The 23744-nt window shown below is 36.3% G+C and overlaps 1 protein-coding gene across 3 annotated transcripts in view; it reads left to right on the top strand.

The window, feature by feature from the left end:
• LOC135102933 (CTP synthase 1-like) overlaps positions 1-23744 on the top strand; it is a 26985-nt gene extending 3241 nt beyond the window's left edge. For 2 of the 3 annotated variants that reach the window (XM_064008626.1, XM_064008627.1), the window contains 9 exons: positions 1034-1210; positions 3520-3726; positions 7228-7382; positions 10305-10526; positions 12140-12277; positions 13781-13990; positions 15369-15521; positions 16848-16963; positions 22447-22737. In XM_064008626.1, the coding sequence (XP_063864696.1) occupies positions 1034-1210; positions 3520-3726; positions 7228-7382; positions 10305-10526; positions 12140-12277; positions 13781-13990; positions 15369-15521; positions 16848-16963; positions 22447-22595 (1527 nt within the window). In that variant the 3' untranslated portion in view covers positions 22596-22737. Of the gene's footprint in view, positions 1-1033; positions 1211-3519; positions 3727-7227; positions 7383-10304; positions 10527-12139; positions 12278-13780; positions 13991-15368; positions 15522-16847; positions 16964-22446 lie in introns of all 3 variants that reach the window. The other variant, XM_064008625.1, reaches the window with a different exon arrangement.

Raw genomic sequence — 23744 nt, 5'->3', positions numbered from 1 at the left:
TGTTTTATACAAAGAAACAACAAGGATAGCTATTTTTCTAATTAAATTTCACAAGATAGGGTGATAACTCATTCAACAGATAGCATAGCATTGCATTGCATTGCATTGGAATGCAATCACTTAAAACTTCAGGCTTGAAATTATAGGATGATAACTCATTCAACAGATAGCATAGCATTTCATTGCATTGCATTGGAATGCAATCACTTAAAACTTCAGGCTTGAAATTCACTCACCAGAGACTCTTTAAATGGTCAATGGCCAGACAAGCAGGCAGCTGCACTAGTGACTGATTGCTGCTTCACATTTATTCTTCTCATCTGATTGCTGCTTCACATTTATTCTTCTCATATCTCTTCTACCTTCACTGGTGTCTTTTTTCATTCAGCTATTAGTAACCATTAAATACCTTGAATTGAATTAGCTGGATAAAGAAGTGAGCTAATGTATGCCATCATCATGGTCACTGCTCTCCTCCCTCCAGAGCTAGACCTGAAGCTCCTTGTTTCTTTGGTATTTCAGTTATTTATTATTAGGCAGTCATTTTCTCATGGTTATAGGGGTGAAAAGGGCATATCATGTGCCTCCACAATTCACTCACCACTTCCCACCTGTTTTTCAGTTGAAAATAGCAGACATCTTTGGCTTCAAGGTGGTGCTGGAGGCAGCAGATCTTGAATGAAATTCCAGTGTTTGCAGTAACTTGAAAATTCCTTTATAGTTCCTCTTGTGCAGATTCATTAATGATGGAATTGTGAATATAGGAGAAGCAGTGCCTGTGCATCAATGCACCATTTTGTAATGTAGCTTTCCAAGTAGCTCTCTGTTGTATAATTATTTTCTGGCATTGCATTACAAACATGGCTGTAGCTAAAAGCAGGCACTCATATAATATGTGGTTATAAAGTAAGGTCAAGTTTGGATACCAGTTTGATTATCTCATTTCATACAGAAATTATGTTTTTGATTAAATGGTAATGGATCTGGTTTTGAGTTTTGAAATGAAGTGGTACAATGGTGGTGTATATTGCAGGTGGTGCCACACATCACAGATGCCATCCAGGAATGGGTGGAGACAGTGGCTCATCGTCCTGTAGATGGTGAGATGGCTGAGCCTGAAGTGTGCATCATAGAGCTAGGAGGCACTATTGGAGACATTGAAGGCATGCCTTTTGTAGAGGCATTCCGTCAGTTCCAGTTTAGAGTCAAGGTAACTTTTGTCAGTCTGTAATGAGGCTTGAGGATGGCTTTATTATTAGATTATTTTGAGATAAGAGACCAAGCTGCCTTGTGGTTTGGGATTTCATAAACATGCCTTTATATACTTCCAGCTATTATAAATGAATTCTGTTAATATTACTATAATCACTCAGTTAAGTAACATTGATAGACACTTTGGTGTGGAATGTAAACAGCTTTCTCCTATAAATCTGTTAGTCTATATTAGGCATTGCATTTGTTGCAGATGAAATTTCATCAGATTAATTCTCCAAAATTAAAGCGCATGTTTTGGGATACTGTGTCTTGTGAGGTATCAAATACAGCATTTTTCTTTATACAATGTAGGGTGTTCACGAACACCTCACATCATGAACAAATTGGTTCACAAACTAGTTCTGTGAAAAATTTTTAGCTTGGTTCACGAACAATGCTTTGGGGTGCAAATGCACATCACCCACAATTCATGGAATCTAGTGCTCAACAGTGCATTGGTATGCTTGGTGTTAACATTGTTTGTGAGATTCCTGTGTTCAAAAACACTACTTTTTTTCTTTTTTCCCTTTTTTGTGTTATTTAAGCCCCTATTATCCCAGGAAAAAAATGTAAGATGTCACTACTAGCTCAGTCTTTTGGCTAAAAGAGCCTGGATTATTCTTTCAGTTATCATAAATTACAGTACATTACTAGTAGGATGAAGCAGTAGGCACGTGCTGAAACAATAATTACTCCCAGTGAGGTCTAAAGTACTGGATCAGGGGGTGCTGTGAACTTATCAATAAACCCTACTGTGACCTCACTGAACATTTCCCTTTGTGTCTTGCAACACAAGGGCGTGGTCACAGCCTGCCCTCTAAAGACAACTCTCTTCCTCCACACAAAACTACAAGCACCTAATAACACACACAACCTTCACTCAAAAATTCAGAATTATCATGGCGACTCCTACACCAACCTCAGAGTCCCCATCTGGGGGAGGGGACCACAAATGTCCCCAGGTTGGACTGCTCTTCTGATAATGACCCTAAGTGTCTTGACACCCCCCCTCAACTTTTTCTTCATTAACTTCTGCAACATTCGCAGTCTTAGATATAATTTTCAATCTGTAGAACACCACCTCTCCTCTTCTAAACCTCATCTTCTTTTCCTCATTGAAACACATGTCTGAGGCAGTTGACAGTAGCCCCTTTTTCTGTTCCCTTCTACTTTCTCTAGCCTCATTTTCAATCCAAAGCTGGATGTTGCGTATATGTGCACAATGACTTAACCTGCTCTCGTGCCCACAATCTTGAATCTTCCGAGTTTTCCACCATCTGGCTACGACTACAGAGTCACTCTCAAACAACATTTATTTGTGCTGTATATCTGTACATCTCTCACCAAACTCCTCAGACTGTAAGAAATTCTTTGACTACTTAACTTCCAAAGTAGAGCACATTCTGACTCTTCCCTTTTGCAGAGATCTCCATTCTTGGAGACTTCAGTGTTCACCACCTGCTTTGGCTTTCCTCTCCCTTCACTGACCATCCTGGTGAACTAGCCTTCAACTTTGCTATCCTTCACAACCTAGAGCAATTGGTGCAACACCCTGCTCCTATTTTTGACCGTCTTGGAGATACGTCCAACATTCTTGACCTTTTCCTAACCTCTAATCCTGCTTATGCTGTTATCCTCTCTTCTCTGTTGGGCTCCTCTGATCGCAATCTCATCTCTGTTTTGTCCGCTCCAGTCCCTCCTCAGGATCCACCTAGGCAGAGGTGCCTCTAGCGTTTTACCTCTGCTAGTTGGGTGGACCTGAGGAGGTATTTTGCTGATTTTCCTTATAGAGAGAGAGAGAGAGAGAGAGAGAGAGAGAGAGAGAGAGAGAGAGAGAGAGAGAAGGGAAGGAGAGAAGGTAGAGGAAGGGAAGGATAGAGAGAGAGAGAGAGAGAGAGAGAGAGAGAGAGAGAGAGAGAGAGAGAGAGAGAGAGAATTTCATCATTAGTAATATTATTAGTAACAGTATTTGTGCTTTGTATACTACTTCTTCAATTCCATACCTATAGGCCTTGGTGTTTGTATTACAACTGCATTAGTTGCATGGTAATTATTAGATACTTTTTTTCAAGAGAAATGTGCATCTGTGTGTTAAATACGGTATATTAATTTTATTGTAAAAAATTTTTTTGGTTCACAAACAATTTGGTTTCCAAACCAAGGCCCAGAACTGATAAATTTCGTGAATTGAGGTTCTACTGTCTCTGATAATCTTATCATTCAAGCTACTTATTTTCTTGTGTCTTAAAAATCTTTCTTTGACAGAGGGAAAATATATGTCTTGTGCATGTATCCCTGGTGCCTCAGCCATCCTCCACTGGGGAACATAAGACCAAGCCCACACAAGCCAGTGTGCGGGAATTACGTGGGCTTGGCCTCTCTCCAGATTTCATTGTTTGCCGTTCAGAAAAACAAGTTGATGCAGCCATCAAAAATAAGATATCCAACTTCTGTCATGTATCACCTGAACAGGTAAGAGAAGAAAACTTTTTAGAGCTTTTCATAAATAATTAATTTTCAAATTACACTGCTTTAAAATATCTTATTGGGTTGTCTGGAAAGTAATATTTTACAAGAAACCATATGAAGGCTTTTGATGTGTCATGTGATGGTTGTTAGGAAAAAACGATCTGTGTAGAATATAGTGAATACTTTCAATGTGTCATTTATATATATATATATATATATATATATATATATATATATATATATATATATATATATATATATATATATATATATATATATATATATATATATATTATCTGTGTGTGTGTGTGTGTGTGTGCACCGGGGCAGCAGTCCCATTCACAGTGGCCTAGACAAAGCACAACACACACACACACACACACACACACACACACACACACACATCAGTCATACTCTTAATCCCATCAGCACCCAGTGGAAATGCATAGCCAGGAGCTTAGTCATAGCACAGCTGTCAACATACATCCATAGCAAAGCCCCACACCATTGGTTTACCTCTGTCCCTTCATAATGAGGCTATTCCATAACCTGCACCTTCTCCAGTCCTTAGACCACAGTAGATGCAGGGTCCCCCTGCTCGCCAACTGGGCCCATATGCCAGTGGGCCCCAAGTGCACCCTCACTCCTTTGGAGGGGTTGATGATACTGCATCATTGATTACAGTAGGTGCAAGGTAGGAAACAGTCTCATTATGAAGGAGCAAAGTTAAACCAGTACAGTGGAACCTCAGTTTTTTAACTTAATTCGCTCCTGAATGTTATTTAAAGTCCAAAATGTTCGAAAACCGAAACTATTTTCCCCATAGGAATCCATGTAAAATAGGTTAATCCATTCTCAGACACCATGTCTTAGTGGGTAATGGCTGATGCTCCCACTGTTAAGATGGCTGCTCCACAACATTTCTAGCTTAGAATTTTTTTTATCCAGAATGGATGTATTGAATGAACTTAGTGACACAGAACTCATCAAAAGATATTGTTTAGATCATGCAGGCATTCTCTTTGTCACCAGTCAAGTGAGGGAAGTCTTACAGATTGACACAGGGAGGAGCAACCTACTCACTGCCAAAATGAAGGTGATCATAACACTTAGACATCCTGCTGCTGGGAAAAGCCACAGGGATAATGCAGTTGTGCAATAGTGATGGCATTGTGGGATCATAGAGAGAGCCACAGGAAACTCTGGATTACTCCTGAGCAGAGAACCTTGATTGTTTACATTGAGGTTTTTCAATGGGATCACATTTAACTTATTTAAAAAACTGAATTACAGTAAAATCCCTCTCATCCGGCATTCGAGTATCCGGCAGCTTCAAGTATCTGGCACATTTTTCCCCAAGCCTTAAAATCAATAAAAAATCAATGCGTACTCATAAAATCGATTAAAATTCCCCCGCGAGGCATACTTTGTCCCCTCGCCACCAGAGCGCACTGCTTCACGCCACCCGCGGCCCACTGCACTGCGTTTACTCAGTGACTCAGTCCCGCGTGTGCACTGTTTATCGCCTGACGCCTTCATCATGCCTAAAGTTGTAGGAAAGAGGAAGCGTGTTGTGCTTACACTTAAGCAGCTGATCAGATCAGCTGCTGATTAAGATCAGCTGATCTTTGTTATGGTAAGATGCGTGAGTGTATGGTGGTGATTGTGGACATAATTTCACTTCTATTCAAGTATCTGGCAATATTCAAGTATCCGGCATGTCGGCGGTCCCGTTGATGCCGGATAAGAGGGATTTTACTGTACTGTCTTACCCTCTGTGTCTCTTCTCCAAATATGTAAAAATTAAGGAAATATGTATAGAAACTATGAATTAGCAGTAAATGGCAGCATTTGCTCCATCTTGTAGTATTTGAAATCAAGTACCATATTTGACAGCTTATAAGATGCATGGGCTTATAAGACGCACCTCAGTTTGGGCAGGCACTGAAAAAAGTAAAAATAAATAGATAAATAAATAATAAGATTTAAGCTCAGAATTTGAAGTGAAGGGTTTCACCTGACATTTGAAGCCTTCTCATATGTATTCAGATCCTTATTAGATCCCAGTATTTTACATTTTAAAAACCTTAATATTTCCTTGGACCTACCAACACTGGTCTGTAAACCAATCCTGCTTTGAGATGTAAACAAATATGGTGTAAGCAGTGACATTGTTAGAGCCCAGAGGGGTAATAAAGTTTGTTTGATGCTCCCTTCACTTGTAAAATCTTTTGTGTTGTTAGGTAGTAAGCTATTTTCTAAAAAGCAATAGTTTCTCATTAGCTTCAAGTTTTGTTGAACATGTATGCAAGGTAAGAATGTTAAAAGATAAGCACAATTTTAATTGTATGAAGGTGTGTCTTACCTCAAGGAATAATGGCATCACATTAAGGAATGCAATTAATTTTTCGCATGTTGCCAGGTTTGGTGTGTAACTGACCGTTTGTTTTGGTACATGCAATGTAAGCATTGTCACTTAATTTCTTCCCAACTGTTGTTTTATATGAATTACCACTAAATACGACCTGTTATACATTGTTACCTTGCAAAAAAGAGTTGTTTTTTGTGGTGTAGAAGTGATCATCACTGTTTACATGTGGAAAGATGTTTGGAGTCTGATTTAAAGGCCACTGTTGCCATAGGCCTAACACTAGCCCCAAAGCTGAACCTTAGCCTTATAAGATGCAGGCTCATTTTCAGACTTTTTTTTTTTTTCCCATCTTATAAGCCATCAAATAAGGTAACTGTTAAAAACTTAATTGTGGTACGGCAACCAAAGCAGTTATGAGTTAAAATTTTTGTTCATAAACCAAGTTCTCCAAAAAAGGGAGACATTTGGTACACGAAGTTCCACTGTATGTGCTGTTGGGCCTTGCTGTGGATGTATGTGATCAGATATACTGTGCCTGGATCGCTGGGGTACAGTATGGTAGGCCACAAGACTTTTCCTCTCCACTGGAGAACCAATAGGGCTAAGAGTGTGAATGTGTGGTGCTTTGTTTGGGCCACCCTGGCCTGGTATATAGGTAGATAGTTTTACTTATTTATTTATTTTTTTATTTTGTTTATTTATTTATTTATTTGTTTGTTTATTTATCTATTTATATTTTTTATCAGTTCATTGTGTCACTTTTCATTCCTTGATTATTTAATTTATATCCATAGTTTGATGAACAACACTGAAATATAAGAGCTTGTGTACATATATTTTATTATGTTTGAATCCAACATCTGTGTTAAGCTTTTATTTCTTATAATATAATTGAGTCCTTTTGTATAGTAATTCTTCCCCAATTCTTAAAATTGTGTAGATATACTGATGCTGCAGAAGGTATTAGAAACAGACACATCATTTCTGCATGTAGTTCTATAAGTAAACCAGTCTGAATTACAATGTTGGAACCTCTGTATGTTTATGATATCGTAAAGATTAAAATTCTTGAATATATTTAGTACCTTATTTTCTAATAATGTCACAAAGATTCACCAGTATGTTATTTCCAGGTTATATGTCTGCATGACGCTCAAAGCATCTATGCAGTTCCACTTATGTTGGAAGAGCAACAGATGTCACACTTGCTGAGTGACCGTTTAAACTTAAACCTGGATGGTCGTCGGCCAAGAAAGTTTTTGAAGAAGTGGTGTGATCTTTCAACTAAGTAAGTGAGAAGAATAAGATATCTTTGTAGTATTATGTATTTTGCAGCTATTAAGGTGTAGGAAAAAGGTCATTAGCCAGGGGAAGTAAAAATTTTGAAGAAAAAAAGCTACTTGTATACCAATCCCCAAAGAGAAGCTAAAGAAAATATCAAATAATGGAGGATAAATGTTTTGAAACTTCCCTCTTGAAGGAGTTTAAGTCATAGGAAGGAAGAAATATAGAAACAGGCAGGAAGTTCCAGAGTTTACCAGAGAAAGGGATGAATGATTAAGATTAATGGTTAACTTTTGCATTAGAGAGGTACACATAATAGGGGTGAGATAAAGTAGAAAGTCTTGTGCAGTGAAGCAGTGGGAGGGGAGAGGCATACAGTTAGCAAAATCAGAAGAGCAGTTAGCTTAAAAATAGCAGTAGAAGATAGCAAGAGATGCAACACTGGTAATTAGGGAGGGACTGAAGACAATAAGTTAGAAGAGAAGAGTTGATCAGACAAAATGCTTTTGATTCCACCCTGTCTAAATATGAGTGGAAATCTCCCATACATGTGAAGCATACTCCTTACATGGATGGACAAGTCCCCTTGTACAGAGTTAGCAGCTGGGGGGGGGGGGGGGGTGAGAAAAACAGTGGAGACAACTCAGAATGCCAAACTTCATAGAACCTGTTTTAGCTAGAGATGAGATGTGAAGTTTCCAGTTTAGATAATTCATAAAGGGGGCAGACTGAGGATTTTCAGTGCAGAAGAGGGGGACAGTTGAATGTCATCAAAGAAGAGGGTAGTATCTGGAAGGTTGTGTTGAGTTGAGAAATGGAAGAATTGAGTTTTTGAGGCATTTAAACAATACTAAGTTTGTTCTGCCCCCTTGAGAAATTTTAGAAATCAGAAGTCAGGTATTCTGTGGCTTCCCTATGTGAGCTGTTTAATTCCTGTTTATGTAAAGATGTGGAAAATTGCAGAGTGCTGTCATCAGTGTAGGAGGGGACAGGATAAGAAGTTTGACATAGATCATTGATGAATTAATAGAGGAGAGTGGATGACAAGACAGAACCCAGAGACACACCACGGTAATAGACCTAGGAGAAGAACATTAACTGTCTACCTCAGCAGAAATAAAACAGTTTGAAAGGAACCTTGATGTGAAGTTAGAAAGAGAAGGTTAGAAGCCAAAGAAGCTTTGTGTCAGACTCTCAAATGCTTTTGATATGTCTAAGGCAACAGCAAAAGTTTCACCAAAATCCCTAAAAGAAGAAGACCAAGATTTGGTAAGCCAGATTACCAGTAGAGTGGCCTCGATGGAATCCATACTGGCAATCAGATATAAAGTTGTGAAGTGATATGTATTTTAAGAATCTTCTTGTTGAGGATAGATTAAAAAAAAATTTAGAGAGGCAGGAAATTAAAGCAATAGGACAGTAGTTAGAGGGTTTAAAGCAGGTAGCATTTTTAGGAACAGGCTGAATGTAGGCAAATTTCCAGCAAGAAAGGAAGATAGATGTTGATAGAGTTGGAAGAGGTGCAAGCACGGAGGCACAGTTTCAGAGAACAATAGAAGGGACTCCATCAGGTCCAAAAGCCTTCTGAGGGTTAAGGCCAGTGAGGGCATGGAAAGCCACTGCGAAGGATCTTAATGGGTTGCATGAAATAGTTAGAGGGTGGAGGAGATGGAGGAGCAAGCCTTTAATTATTATCCAAGGTAGAGCTTTTATTTTTTAGCAAAGATTTGATTGATGAGTTCAACTTTAGAGATGGATGAGATGGTAGTGGTGCCATCAGGTTGAGATAGATGAAGAAGTAAAGTTATTAGAGATATTTTTGGCAAGGTGCCAGAAGTCATGAGGGGAGTTTTTATTAATTTTTTTTTGTTTATAGCTTTTTTTTTTTTTTTTTTTTTTTTTTAAGCCATTCAAATTTATTTGTTGTGTTTGTGGGAACTTTCTAGACCTTTTCATTCACCCTATGGTTCCTCCCAGCTAACACATCATCACAGAAAGCACTGCTAAATATAATTATAAATTACAAATAACTTAGCTGTAATCAGAATTAGCAGGAGCAGTGATGAGTGGGGTGGTCACTGGTGTTCCATGCCAGTGGCTGGTCATGTTATGTAGCAAAGACGGCTTCCTTGTGGTTATCCTGAGGTTCCAGCTTCTTAGTTCGTATTAACTTAGCAAATTCAAGAAAGTAATACTGGTAAAGTGGCAGAGATATATCTTAATAGGACTTGTTGTGATGGTGGGATCTGGGTGGCGACTGCTGCTTGTAGCAGGCAGGCTTTTTCCCTCTTGGGCTCCTTGCCACATCAAGACAGAAGCTACCTACATTGGCTTCCTGATTTATTTATAATAGTAACTAATATTTAGTTTATACTATTTAAATCTTAACCCTTTACTGCCTGAAATATTTTCCAGCTATAAGAAAAAGTCTTTCATTTCATTATCCTTTTCTTAATGCCAAAACAAACATACAGGCACATTTTTTCATTTGAGTGTAAACAAAGGTGCCGATCAAAAGCTGAAACGGGACTTGTACGTCCTGACCGGCGAGCGAACTTAAATACTTGATATCCAGAGTTAAAACTATGTATTCTAAGGAGGACATACTTGTCCTCTTTGGCAGTAAAGGATTAATTACCCTTTAACATAACTTTACAGCTTTATACAAATCACAACACAAACCAATAATACATTGATATTACGCATGATGCAAGTGAAAATTTCTGCAGTGCTGGTACTGAAAACAAATAATTGTTAGCTGATACGTTGCTGCTTTGACAGGATTCAAACTAAGATCAGATTAACATCTACAGCTGTGATGCATGCATAGTCATTTTATGCAAAAGAACTGTTTATTTTAGATGATTAACATTATGATTTGTCATTTGGTTAAGTTTGCAATCTTAATACTGATTTTATATTTTAGGCATGAACATTTGCGCACCAGTGTCACAATTGCATTGGTGGGCAAATACACTCAACTTGAAGACTCATATGCTTCAGTCATCAAAGCCCTGCAACATGCAGCTCTTGCATGTAATCGAAAATTGGAACTTAAATGCATTGAAGCTGAAGACATAGAAGAGGGAGCAAAGGCCATTCGACCTGTCAAATATTATGAAGCTTGGCGGAATGTTTGCAAGTGCAAGTAAGATGATGGCTTGTTCATTCTCGTAAATACTGATTATCATTCAACTTACAGATAATATTCCTATTTAATCTTAGTTGGAGTTCTGCACCTCGTTCTGCAGGCGATTAAACTGTCTCCACATTGTGTTTCACAGTTTACTTCCCTTTAGAACTTTTATCTTCTTTCTTATGAGATATGACAAACCTTATTTATATATTTTAATTTCATTGTTCATTGCCACCATCTTGAGTTTCAGCAATAATATCTGGCCCAGTCTTCACCAGTGCTGGGACTATTGTGTACTCTCTTCCTTTCGTGATATACTTTTGTAATCCCATAATTTTCCTCTCTCTCTCTCTCTCTCTCTCTCTCTCTCTCTCTCTCTCTCTCTCTCTCTCTCTCTCTCTCTCTCTCTCTCTCTCTCTCTCTCTCTCTCTCTCTCTCTCTCTCTCTCTCTCTCTCTCTCTCTCTCTCTCTCTCTCTCTCTCTCTCTCTCTCAGTAACACTGCATCTGCAAACAGACACTTATCAGAGACCACTCATTTCTATTCAGTTTGTCTTGCACCAACTTATCCTACTTTGGATTTTATTCTTCTTACAGCTTTTCATAAAAATATTGAAGTCATAGGGGATATGACACTTATCTGTCAGAACTTTTTCATCCATTCTAGTTCCTTCATTCAAAACTAACTTAAAAATATCTTCTGCACTTCCCTTCTTACTGCACTTCATCATCTTGCTCTATGTTACATCCACTTTCTGCTTCCTTCCATTACATACTCCCATATTCTGCTGTCTAACTGTAAGACCATCAGATTGTGTCTTAAGTAAACAAACAAAAAAATAAATAAAATAGGGGAAGATAATATTAGTCATGGTCAGCAGTTGAATAATTTATCACACTTCCTCCTATTCTGCTAGGTGTTTTTCTTTACTCTGAATCCTTAATTTGGTAACTGTCTCCTTACACTGATAATTGATGAATAGTCATCAGGTAAGAGAATTAAACATCATGAAAGTGAGTGCAGTAGGTTAATCAACTATTGGTAATTTCTGTATCTGAGGTTGCCATGGGGAATTAATTGAGTGTAGAGAGAACCCAACAAAAAAAGTGATTTAAAAAGAGAAATAGTAAAGATTCTGAAGCAATAAACATTAGTTAAACAGACTCATGTGTGGAACAGGATGGAGATTACTAGCATAGGAGTGTGCTGTACCAGTGCTCACCACCACCAGACCCTGCAGCAGTTATAAGTGAGAAGTGAAATATATAGATGATAATTCAATTATCAAAAAAAATTTTTATTGCTTTTATTGTTTGTTGACAGAACTTGTAGATATATACCATTAGTCACCAAGGCTAGAATTCTACTGTAATACTGATGTGTTTATATGCATTTGAAATTGATTTATTTGTATTTTAATGTGCCTCCTGAGTCCAAAGGAATATGGACACGGAATTTGTTGTACAATCCTTAAGCAGTTAGCATATCAATACCCTTGCTAACTGTAAACTTGTTTATTATTATAAGCATTTTATTATTTTATTTATTTATTTATTATGATTTGAAATAGTTTTTATGTGGTCTTATGGTTCAGCATTGAAACAAAAAAATCTTCTGCATCCACAGTGGAATTATTGTGCCTGGAGGATTTGGACAGAGAGGAATGGAAGGAAAAATTGCTGTGTGTAAATGGGCTAGAACCATGAAGAAGCCTCTGCTTGGAGTTTGTCTTGGTCTACAAGCTGCTGTTATTGAATTCAGCAGGTAATGTATTTTCATTCCATGTCCTCTGACTTATGCTATATGTCCATTGTGAACAGTGGTGGTTATTTATTAGGAAAAAAAGGAAAAAACTTCACCTACTGATTCCACTGTGACAATGAAGATATTATATTCATTCAGTGTGATGCAAGGGTGATTCATATTTAGGGGTTGGGTAGTTGCACATTTGAAAATCTGCCAGAATTTCTTGCCTTTGCAGAATGGGTCTTTTACTATTTTTAATGCATTATTAGCAATAGAACTTTTGTAACATTATACACAGTTGAAGAACAGGCTTTGCACTTGTAAGCAAGAAGTATGTCTGACCACATCCAGAGTTGTCAACATAAAGTGGGCAATGCAGTGAGGGAGCTAGTGGCTATCTTTGTTTGGGTTTGTGAGTTAGTGGTGCAGTTATCTGGTTATCTTCACTCTAAGCAGTGAAAATATATAATTTTTGCTATTATTGTGCAATGTAATAAATCAAGAATAAGTCGAATACAGTCAACCAGAAAAGAATGGGGTCAGTGTTTACTGACCACCAGGTGTGTCTATGGAAATATTCTTACTTGGAACTTGAGAATTAATGGGAAAAAAATCTGCTGACTGAACTTTGTGTTGACTGTTATCAGGGTGTCATATTTTTGATGATGTACACTTTAAGGAACTGATCAAGCCCATTTCCATCTCTTGTCCTGTCACTCAAGTTGTATTTCAGCATCATACTTTAGAAACTCTTGAATGTGGAATCTTGGCCATTTCTTTCACAGTCACTTTCTTTACTTCCTGTCATTCTTCCTTGTCTGGTTTCTCATTTGCTCTCTCCATCTCTTGTATGATGTCACCCTATCCTGTACTGTGGCCTTTAGTGCCTTGTCAGTCATGTCTATAAATGTATTCTCCCTACCTCTACTTGCTCTAATGATTCCCCTCTTGCATGCATCCAAGTGTTGAATGTAGTATGATTAAATCAACATTTTGTACCATATTTAAAAAGGAAAGGAAAAATTTAATTTGTACAGATGGTAAAAGGAGTCCTGAGATTAAGCAGTCTCATTCTAATTTCACATAAGAAATGGAAATACTTCTCTTGACTTGCACAATCCCTCTCCCTCTTGGTTTTCAAACAAAAATGGCATAAAGTCTGATAAACTCAGTTGGAGTTTTCTTCCATATGTGTGTGTGTGCATGTGTGTGTGTGTGTGTGTGTGTGTGTGTGTGTGTGTGTGTGTGTGTGTGTGTGTGTGTGTGTTAATGCTTGATTTATTTATTTTTTCAAGACTGGTGGGAAAATTTCTCTGGTGATGCATAAAAAGAAGAAATATAGAAAGCTTGAAGATTGTGTATCTATTATATCCTCCTTCTTTATTGTAGCTGTTTAACCATTTCCTACATTTATTCTTGAAAATGTATAAAAATTTAATTCTGCTCATTACATTTCTCCTTCAACATGAAATATCTGTATAACTTATGCCAGGCATATTATATTGAATTAAATACTTTCAGGAATGTGCTAGGGTGGGGAGATGCCAATAGTCAAGAAATGTATCCTGATGGAACTTGTCATGTGATTATTGAAATGCCCGAACACAACCCAGGAGAACTTGGTGGGACTATGCGCTTAGGCAAGAGGCAAACACTGTTCAAGACCCAAGACTCAAAGCTTCGGCAGCTGTATGGCAATGTGGATTTTGTGGAGGAGAGGCACAGACACAGGTTTGTCATATCTTTACTGTAGATTTCATTCTGTATTTGTTCATGGGCTTTTTGTATGTTTACATAATTTGTACAAGAATTGTTTAATTTCCAGTTACTAAATATTTACTTAGTTCTGAGACATGGATAAAGAATACAGTGTAACCTGGTTTTACTCAAGCAAAATTCCTTAGTTTCCGTGGATAATATTTTCAGGACTTCTATATTTTGTAATGTTAGGAATGTTTCCAGCAAGTAAAAATGAAAGAGGAATACATAAATTGAAGTTTGTAACAGTATGGATTAGAAAAGCAAACTGAAGATAGTGCTCCAAGGAACTGACTATCATTGGTTAGGGTGCTGGAAAATGGTTAGTTTGGTTAAAAGTGTGGTAACATAAGACATTTCCTAATTTTTCTGCTGTGAATTTATCCACACAGGACTTGCATATTGAGAAACATCATCTGAAAAGAAGCAAAAACATCCAGTGGACCTAGATATTGTGTTTACTAAAGAAAAGAAGGCACTTGTAAACTTGTGACTGATTGGCTAGGCAAGAGTATTTGCTACTGTGCTGTGGCAGATGGCAACATTTAGCAGCTCTAGGTTTCTCCTCTAAAGTCATCTGTTTCATCGACCTTTCTCCATACATTGTAAAATCAAATATCAGTTTTAAAATTTACTAAACCTGGTTCTTCAGTTATACAGAACACACATATGCACTTGTCTGTGAGCCACAGTGTCATTTACAAATTTTAGGATAGTCATTTTAGGATTTTAAGTGATACTAAGAAACTTTATACAATTATTGTTGTCAGTCAGCATACATCTTTAGATCACAACTTGCTTACCTTGTAAGAAAATAACCAACATATTTGTAACCAAAATTTTGGATTAATTTTTTAAAGTAAAATTCAGCTGACTTTGAATCTTACCACAGAATTCTCAAGAAAGTAACATGTTAGTGCTGCCATTCAAGAAATGTATGAGTTCACCAAGAGTAATTGAGGGAAAAGACAAAACTCAGCCTGATAATGTAACTTACAGACAGCATGATGTGAGAAATCAGTTGAATGTTGTAGGCTAGCAGTGGGTGTCATTGATAAATACATACATATACTAAGCCTATCTCTCCAAGAAGGGGCGAAGGCAAGGCACACCCACCACATTCACATTCATTCATGCCACTCTCACTGGCAGTGATACCAGACCAAAATCTTCACTCCTTTGTTTGTGGTTTGTTAAGTCTCTCTCTCTCTCTCTCTCTCTCTCTCTCTCTCTCTCTCTCTCTCTCTCTCTCTCTCTCTCTCTCTCTCTCTCTCTCTCTCTCTCTCTCTCTCTCTCTCTCTCTCTCCAGTGTAAAAAGACTTGTAACTCATAACAATTTCAATTTCTTTAGGTTTGAAGTAAATCCAAAATTGGTGGCAGATATTGAAGCAACAGGAATGAAATTTGTGGGTCAAGATGTGGATGGGGAGCGCATGGAGATCATGGAGTTGGAGGACCATCCTTATTATGTTGCTTGCCAGTACCACCCAGAATATCTCACAAGGTGGGTGCTTTTTAATCCAATATCTTTTTCAATTCATCTGTAGATCAAGGTATCTTAATGCAGTAAGAATTATAAACAAAACTATTTCCCCCATAGGAATCAATGTAAAATAGATTAATCCATTCTCAGACACCTGTCCACCATGTCTTAGTTGGTAATGACCGACGCTCTCACTTCTAAGATGGCTGCTCCACAACATCTCCAGCTTAGAAAATTTTTATCCAGAAAGGATGCATTGAATGAACTTAGTGACACGGAACTTATCTGTTTCACTCTGTAAGGCTTCCCTCTCTTTATCACCAATCAAGTGAGGGAAGCCTGACATAGTGACACAGAGAGGAGCAACCCGCTCACCACCAAAACGAAGGTGATCATAACACTTAAACATATTTTGCTGGGAAAATCTACTGAGAAAATGCAGTTGTGCAGTAGTAATGGCATTGTGGATCATAGAGAGAGCTCGGGATTACTCCTAAGCGACAAACCTTGTTTGTTTACATCGAGGTTCTTCAACAGGATTTCATTTAACTTGTTTTAAAGATTAAAATACTGTCTTAACCTCTTTGTCTCTCCTCCAAATATACAAAAATGAAGGGAATATTTATAGAAACTATGAAATTAGTAATAAATGGCAGCTTTTGCTACATCTTGTAGTATTTGAAATCAAATAACTTTGTTCAAAAACTGAATTATGGTATGGCAACCAAAGCAGTTACGAATTAAATTTTTTGTTCAAAAACCACGTTGTTTGGAAAGGGAGACATTCACACACACGCGCGCACACACACACGCGCGCACACACACACACACACACACACACACACACACACACACACACACACACAGATAAATATATTGTATTGTATTTCCCTCAAACCAATTGAAGACCAAAAGGACTTTCTCCCAGGCAGAGAGCATTCACACATATTTTGCAGGTGAACTTTAGCTAATACTTGCTGCATCATATTATACCCATTCTCTTTTCTGCTTGTGATTTGATTGGCTGATGTTGAGCCAGTTTTGGTGTGAACCTCCAGTAAAGGCTATTTGTCTGTCCAAATACAAAACCACTTCTATAGACGTCTCTTGCTTTTCATGCAAATATTTGCATGGTAAAATGTATTGTTTCTTTTACATATTTTGTGTTAATAACTGAAAAAAATATTGTTGATTTGAGTTCCCATGTGCTGGATTTAATTAAGTTTCAAATTCATTCTCTGATATATTGTGGAAAGATGTAAAACATGCACAATTGTCAAATGTGATGATAGATAGTACAAGTAAATTTTTTTTTTTTTTTTTTTTTTTTTTTTTTTATCTATTCAGACCACTGAAGCCATCACCTCCCTATCTTGGCCTCATCTTGGCAGCAAGTGGCAAGTTGGAGCAATATTTGGCCAGGGGCTGTCGTATGACACCAACCAGCTCACCAGTGTCTTCAGGTATGGTTAATACATGTTCTTTAGAGTCTTTCTTTATATGATCACAAATAATTCTTACTGGTTTATCCCCATTATTATTATAATTGACAGAATTTATCAAGTAAATTTCTACTGAAATGTACTCCATATTAAAAATGTATTGAATGTCAGAATTCAGAGACCCGCAGATGTGGATGTGCATACAGATGTCATATGTACATAATTTGCGGATGTGGATATCAGTTTCTTCCAAATAGCAGATGTGGATGCAAATATCAAGTAATGACATCACAGTGGATGTAGATACTGATGGGTTCAGGATTTTGGTATAAAATCACTGTTTAGCACCAATTATTGCCAAATGGCTGCTGTGATAAGTGCTCAGTGGTACTAGTTCATATTTTTCAATCTTTTTTTACTTACACAATACAAAGTTAAGGTCCAGACCTGTGAAAAAGTACAAAATTTTTGCGATTAAAATTTTTTATAAAAATTAAAGACTTTTGAATCATAAAATGTAGAAGTATAATATGTATATAAAAAGTTTATATCACTCAGTAAAGTGTAATTTTCTTTCTTTCTAAACTTTCTTTAGAAGTTGAATATTTTAAAGTTAAATATTGTTGTCTTCCCACTGCTCCTATGAACATAAAACATACCCACAATGTGTCTCCTTTAAGCAAGGAATATACATATATTATCTGGTAAAAAAAAAAAAAAATGGGATTGAAATTTTTTCAGTATTTTTAAGGTCTGGACCTGGAAAAAAAAATCTGATCTACATAATTTTGAATCATGGAATATAGAAATAAAATATGTATCTAAATAGCTTATATTACTCAGAAAAGTGTAGATTTCTTTCTTTATATACTTTGTTCAGAAGTGAAATATTTTCAGTTAAATGTCATTGCCTTCACAGCATTCCTATGAACACAAAACAGTATGTCATTTAAAGAAGAACCACTGTACACATGTAAAATATTCTTGAGAGCTCTTAGGGGTGGTGCATAGATAATAATTGTATTTTATTTATTTTATTTTATTAAAGGCACTAAAAATGACACACTTTATTGATAGATATATTCCTTTTTATGTTAATATTCCTCTTATACTTTTCATGATTAAATCATCTGTAATTTTAGAGGGAAATTTTTAATCACAAAAATTTATTTATTTTTTTATTTATTTATTTTTTTTTTTAACAGGTTGAAAAGTTAAGAAAAAAAAAAACATTCAAAAATTTTTATCTGATAATTGGGATATGTCCTATACTTGAAGAACCATTGTACATATGTTAAATATTTTTTTGAGTTCCTAGGAGTGGTGCATAGATAATAACCATATTTTACTTTATAAAAATTAAGACTAAAAACACACTTTTTCAATTGATATATACTTTTTATGTAATATTCTTCTACTTTTCATGATTTAATCATCTGTAGACTTGGAGAAAAATTTTTAATCATGAAATTTTTTTAATCATCTGTACAGGTACATTAGTTAACCTTAGTTAACCCATACATCATTTAGTACACACACATGTACCTCTTAGAGAAGTGTTTAGTACATATATATACAATTTCATTTTTGAGCCATAGTGCAGCCTTCAGTTTTGTTTGTATATGTAAGACTTGTCACCAACAGTAACAAAGAATATTTTGACGTCAGGAGTGAATGTTTTCATATACATACCCATGTTTTGGGCTTGGAGTTATGATAAACTGAATACTTCTGTAGGAACTGAGACTTTTTTCCCAATGCCTATGTCAACATGCTTATAATATCACAGCAATAAAATGAAATTGAAAGGTACGGTATTGGAGAGGAATACAAATTTTGGTTTTAGAGCAGAACCATGGTTCATGAACTTAATCATTCCAGGCCTTCTCAAACCAAATTGCGAACCAAGCCAGTTTTTTTTTTTTTTTTTTTTTTTTTTTTTTTTTTTTTTTTTTTTTTCAATTGAAATTAATGTAAATACAATTGATCTGTTTCAGCCACAGAGATTTTTACATTTATTTATTTATTTATTTATTTATTTATTTATTTATTTATTTATTTATTTTATTAATTTTTTTATGAAAAATATTGAATAGAATTGAAATACATATCCTTAAATAGAAACAAATAACACTAAAGTAAATAAAACAGTACTGTAATTTACCTTTGTTGTTTATAGTTGTTGGCATAGGGGAAGAGTAAGGGAGGAGAGGAAGTGGAGGAAGATACCAAATGTTGGGTAAAAGGCTGTCTCTCATGTGATCTTGAAAAGGGAAGGCAAATCACTTGCGAATCTCTTGAAGAGTAGAAGATAAAAATGGTGAGATTAAACAACAGATCCTCACTATAAACCATCTCACTCCCCTAAGATGGTAGGAGGGGGAGAGAGAGAGAGAGAGAGAGAGAGAGAGAGAGAGAGAGAGAGAGAGAGAGAGAGAGAGAGAGAGACGAAAGGGGAAGAATGAGTAGTAGAAATGATCATATGTCTGGCATTGTCATCCATCACTTCCCCTAGAGAGAGTGACGCTGAGACAGCACAACTGAGCCAGTGGGAAGCACTAAAATTATTGTCATGGAGTGTTTTACTTAGGAGTCTGGGGTTGTATTAACAAAGATTCTTAACTATAGAGGTTTGATTCAGCCCAGCTCTTTTGCTTAAAGTTGTCCTTAACTTCCCAAATTGTGCTTAGTCTAGGTCTTAAATTTAAGACAGGTCTGGAGTCTGCTTAGATTTAAGAGTTACGCCAAGACTAAGTTAACCATACAAAGATGGCTGACTGTTGAGCCTGAGCCCACTACCTCAAGAATTATCAGCTCCATAAGAATGTTCTTGATGACCTGAGTGACTCTGAACTGTTGGACATATATAGAATAAAACTGCAGTAGTGGTATTTGCGACATATTTGGCAGGAGATAAAATGCCTTGGAGAGTCCCACAGGAAGAAGTGATGCACTGACACTTATAATTAAAGTAATAATTACAGTGTTATTTAGCCAATGGGAGATGCAGCTCTGCAGCAGTGATGAGCTTGAACATTCATGTGTCATGTTGCTGGAGTGTCTCATTTACCTTCTTAGTAATAGAACCCCATGCAGCTTTTTTTTTGTGTGCTGCTGAATGAGTGAAGTCCTTCAGGCTACATCTTTCCTCATGTACTGACTGGACAAGGTAGGAAAGTCTCACTATTGGTCCAGCTGGGTTTTCTCTATTGGCCTTTTCAGCTTTAGGGGTCATCATCTCCTCCATACTAAAGAAAAAAGGACAGGAAAGGGGGCGCAGCTGAGTGGGAATGGCAGGACAACACTGGCTCAAGGGCATAAACACCGAGACAAAATACACACACCTTGCATAGAATCCAATTTGTTCATTAATAAACACAAATTTTTGTGCTCATATCCTTACAAAATTGATGACAAATTATATTTTTTATTTCATTCAAAAATGTAAAAAGATTGCACTATTAACTCAAAATTGAGAAATATAAGATTTTACTGTTTTTGCTCTGTCACCATTCCAAATTGGGACTTAAGAGATCATCTCAGCACAACTTTAAGACTGCTTAAACACAAATCTAAGCAGAAGGCTGAGACATCTTTGTTAATACAGCCCCTGAGTCTGTTCTTAATGAATCATTAAGAGATGCTACATGTGAATTTTTTTTTTTTTTTTTTTTTTTTTTTTTTTTTTTTTTTTTTTGCCATATGAAAGTTTCAAAATCTGGAAATGTTTCCTGCTTAACAGACTATTATTCCTCATTTATAACACTTTAGTTATTCAACATAACAAAATCAGATGTATATCACATAAAAGCCAAGAAAATGTAGTCTATAATGAGATATAACACACAATTGCATACACTGTCTAGGACACACTAAACAGGTAAAATAAAGCAATGGTGAATGACTGATTTACGTTCTGTGCTTACCTTTAAAATGTAATTTTCTTGTTTGTTTACTTTTGGCACTTGATCCCTTGTTGCACCCTGCTACTCATATCATATTGCTATTAAGGATTTATATTCCTGGCATGTTTATATGCTAGGTAGACAGAATGGCTTTATGCATACATTCATATTCTCAGTTACATTCCCATGCATTCCCTCAGATTTAGGTCAACAGTAGCAACAGCATGTAGTCCATTGTTCAAGCCACTAAGACTTAGCAGCCTGTGGATTGTGATCCCTTTTAGTTTATGCCATTTTTTCCATCTAATCAATAACCGGACACTGGTAGAATTTTGCAAATTTAATGGGTTAGGAGATGGTTTGATAGAATGAAAATAAATGAAATAATGAAATCAAATAAAAAAATAATAATAATTCTAAAAATGTATTTGTTTTACTCCATTTTTTTGCTTCAAATATCATTCACTTAGTTGTATCAGATGGTCATCAAAGATAAATAGTGGGTGTTTGATTATATTGAGAAGTAGATATCATGTGCTGTAATCCCTAAAGAACAGGTGAGATTATCAGTGTTAGATGGGAGGTGGGTTTCTGTAGTGTTGATAGTAAGCCTTGTCTCTATTTCATGTTTTACTTCAATTTTTTTTTGCTAATGACCTTAAGTTTCCATTGGTAAATAGGATATTTAGTGATGTGTGGCTATAGATATATGCTGAAAACTGGAAAAAGGTATGTTTTATTTGGAAACAAAAGATGAGTTATATCAATTGATTTATTCAATGTTGAACTGGAAGCTGTTCAGGCTATGACCTGGTTTTGTTTGCATATGAAGTAGGTGTAAAGTATGTGCAAATGAAAGACGCAGTGTGGGAACTTGTGCAAACAGAGTGGTGGATTAAATGAAAAAAAATATGTTTCAGGCATATTTTGAGGTATAAAACTGAAAAAAAAATGTGTTTATATTTGAAAATGAGGATGCTAGTAGGATAGGGAGGCCACATGTAAAATAGAAGGATAGGGTAAGGGATTATAGATGTTAAAAAGGAGCTAGTGTAGAAAGGTTTAGAAGAAAAAAAAGACATTGAGGAAGTATTGGTATAGGAAGAGATGGAAGCTGTTCTCCAGCCATTCACTTAGCAGGTTCTGGAATGTTCCTCATTTCTTGAATTACTGGACTGTGGCTGGTTTCATTGTACACATTTTGGATTCATTGCTTTGTAAATCCTTAAGAAAAAAGTGCGAAGTTAGGGCATTCATACACTACAGACTTTTTTACAGGTCATCCTACTTTTTAAATGGTATTCAAGGTGATTTTCTTATAAATTTTGCTTTTAGTCCTTGGCTAATTTCTTATTCATTGAAGAACATATAAGCACACAGTGTATTTGTATAACAGTAAAACCAGAAGGAACTGAAAACTTTTGTGGAAACTAAAATATTCTTATTTTAATTCCATATTTTGAATTCTTGTAGTCAGGTAAGTTACTCTTAGTAATTTGACATTAGAAATAGGCTAGGTATATAATTTGTGCAAAACAAATACATAGAAATGAGAAACATTTTGATAAATTATTTCTTCATTGTCTCATTTTCTTGCAGATGAGGAGTTACCAATGCCACCCCAAGTTCTCACCAAGCAAACTGACAAGTATAAAGAGGTTCAGTCATTACACCTCGCAACACTTCCTAATAGTGATTCTAGAACTTCTCCAGATAAGGAAGGTACCTCAAAAGAAGATGTAATATAATAAAAAAAAAAATAGGTAACTTTAGTATAAGATACCAAGACTTTCCCCTTGCTTGCTTTTTTGGTTTTCTGGTTGATGATGGCAGTCATTGAGACTGTGCTGATGTACTTAAGGACATTTGGCATTCTTTGGATGAGTGAAGGTTGGCCTCCAGGGAGTGCTGAAACTGTGGGCTAATGTAAGGGGATTAGGTCATTATTTTTTAGTTTTTAGTTTGCAAAAGGTCTTACTAAACTAATACTACTGATTACCATTCATAATGTGGCTTAGAGATCAGGGAGGTGAAAACAAGAAATTAGCTGAAAAATTGCTAATAGAATCTATATTGTGATCAGGAGACAGATGTGATGTCCCAGAAACAATAAATGAACCTGCCATAACACTCATAACTAGGCAGCTGAAGTAATAGCATCATGTGATTGTTTAGACCAGGGCTGGTTTTAAGCTTGTTTAACCAATTTGATCAAATTGGGCCCCGCACCTTAAGGGGTCCTGGGCCAGTGGTGACTGAGTTACCGCTTGAAGCCTTTTCTGTATTCTAAGAGGAATAAACCACTACTGAAAACGTGAAATGAAGAATGAGAAACTATTATTCCTCACGAAATATAAACATATATAAATTTTTACTTTTGTAGAGTAGGGGCCCTGCTATCAGTTTTCTAATTGGGCCCTGCAGTTCCTAGCACCAGCCCTGGGTCAGACTGTAAGCATGTGAAATCCTTAACATGCTGAGAATTATAGGCAGTTTTACTAGCATGCATGCAAATATCTGTTAGAAACAAGATTTCATTCCATTGTTTTTCTTTCAGAAAGGTAATGATCTTCACTTAGTTATAGACAAATTTTGACATGCCAGATATTGCAGTTATGACTCATCAATGAAATGTTTATTAAAATATTCTGATTTTCTTACACATAAGATAATAGAACAGGAATTCGTGGTGCACCTGGTTGTAAAAAATTTACCCAAAACTATTTGCTATGCATGTTAGGTTTTCTTGTGCAACTCAGTAATAGAGGTGATCAGATATTTTGTCCAAATATGACCCAGTTGCCCATAGACAACATTGAGCATACGCACACTGTAGAATCTTGGACTTGTACAATTAAACATAGGAAATGGGCTAAACTTTGTTCGTTTTTTAATCT

The sequence above is a fragment of the Scylla paramamosain genome, chromosome 8 (assembly GCF_035594125.1).
Source record: "Scylla paramamosain isolate STU-SP2022 chromosome 8, ASM3559412v1, whole genome shotgun sequence".
NCBI lineage: Eukaryota > Metazoa > Arthropoda > Malacostraca > Decapoda > Portunidae > Scylla > Scylla paramamosain.
The sequence above is the reverse complement of the archived record's forward strand: the minus strand, read 5'-3'. Positions and strand labels throughout refer to the sequence as shown.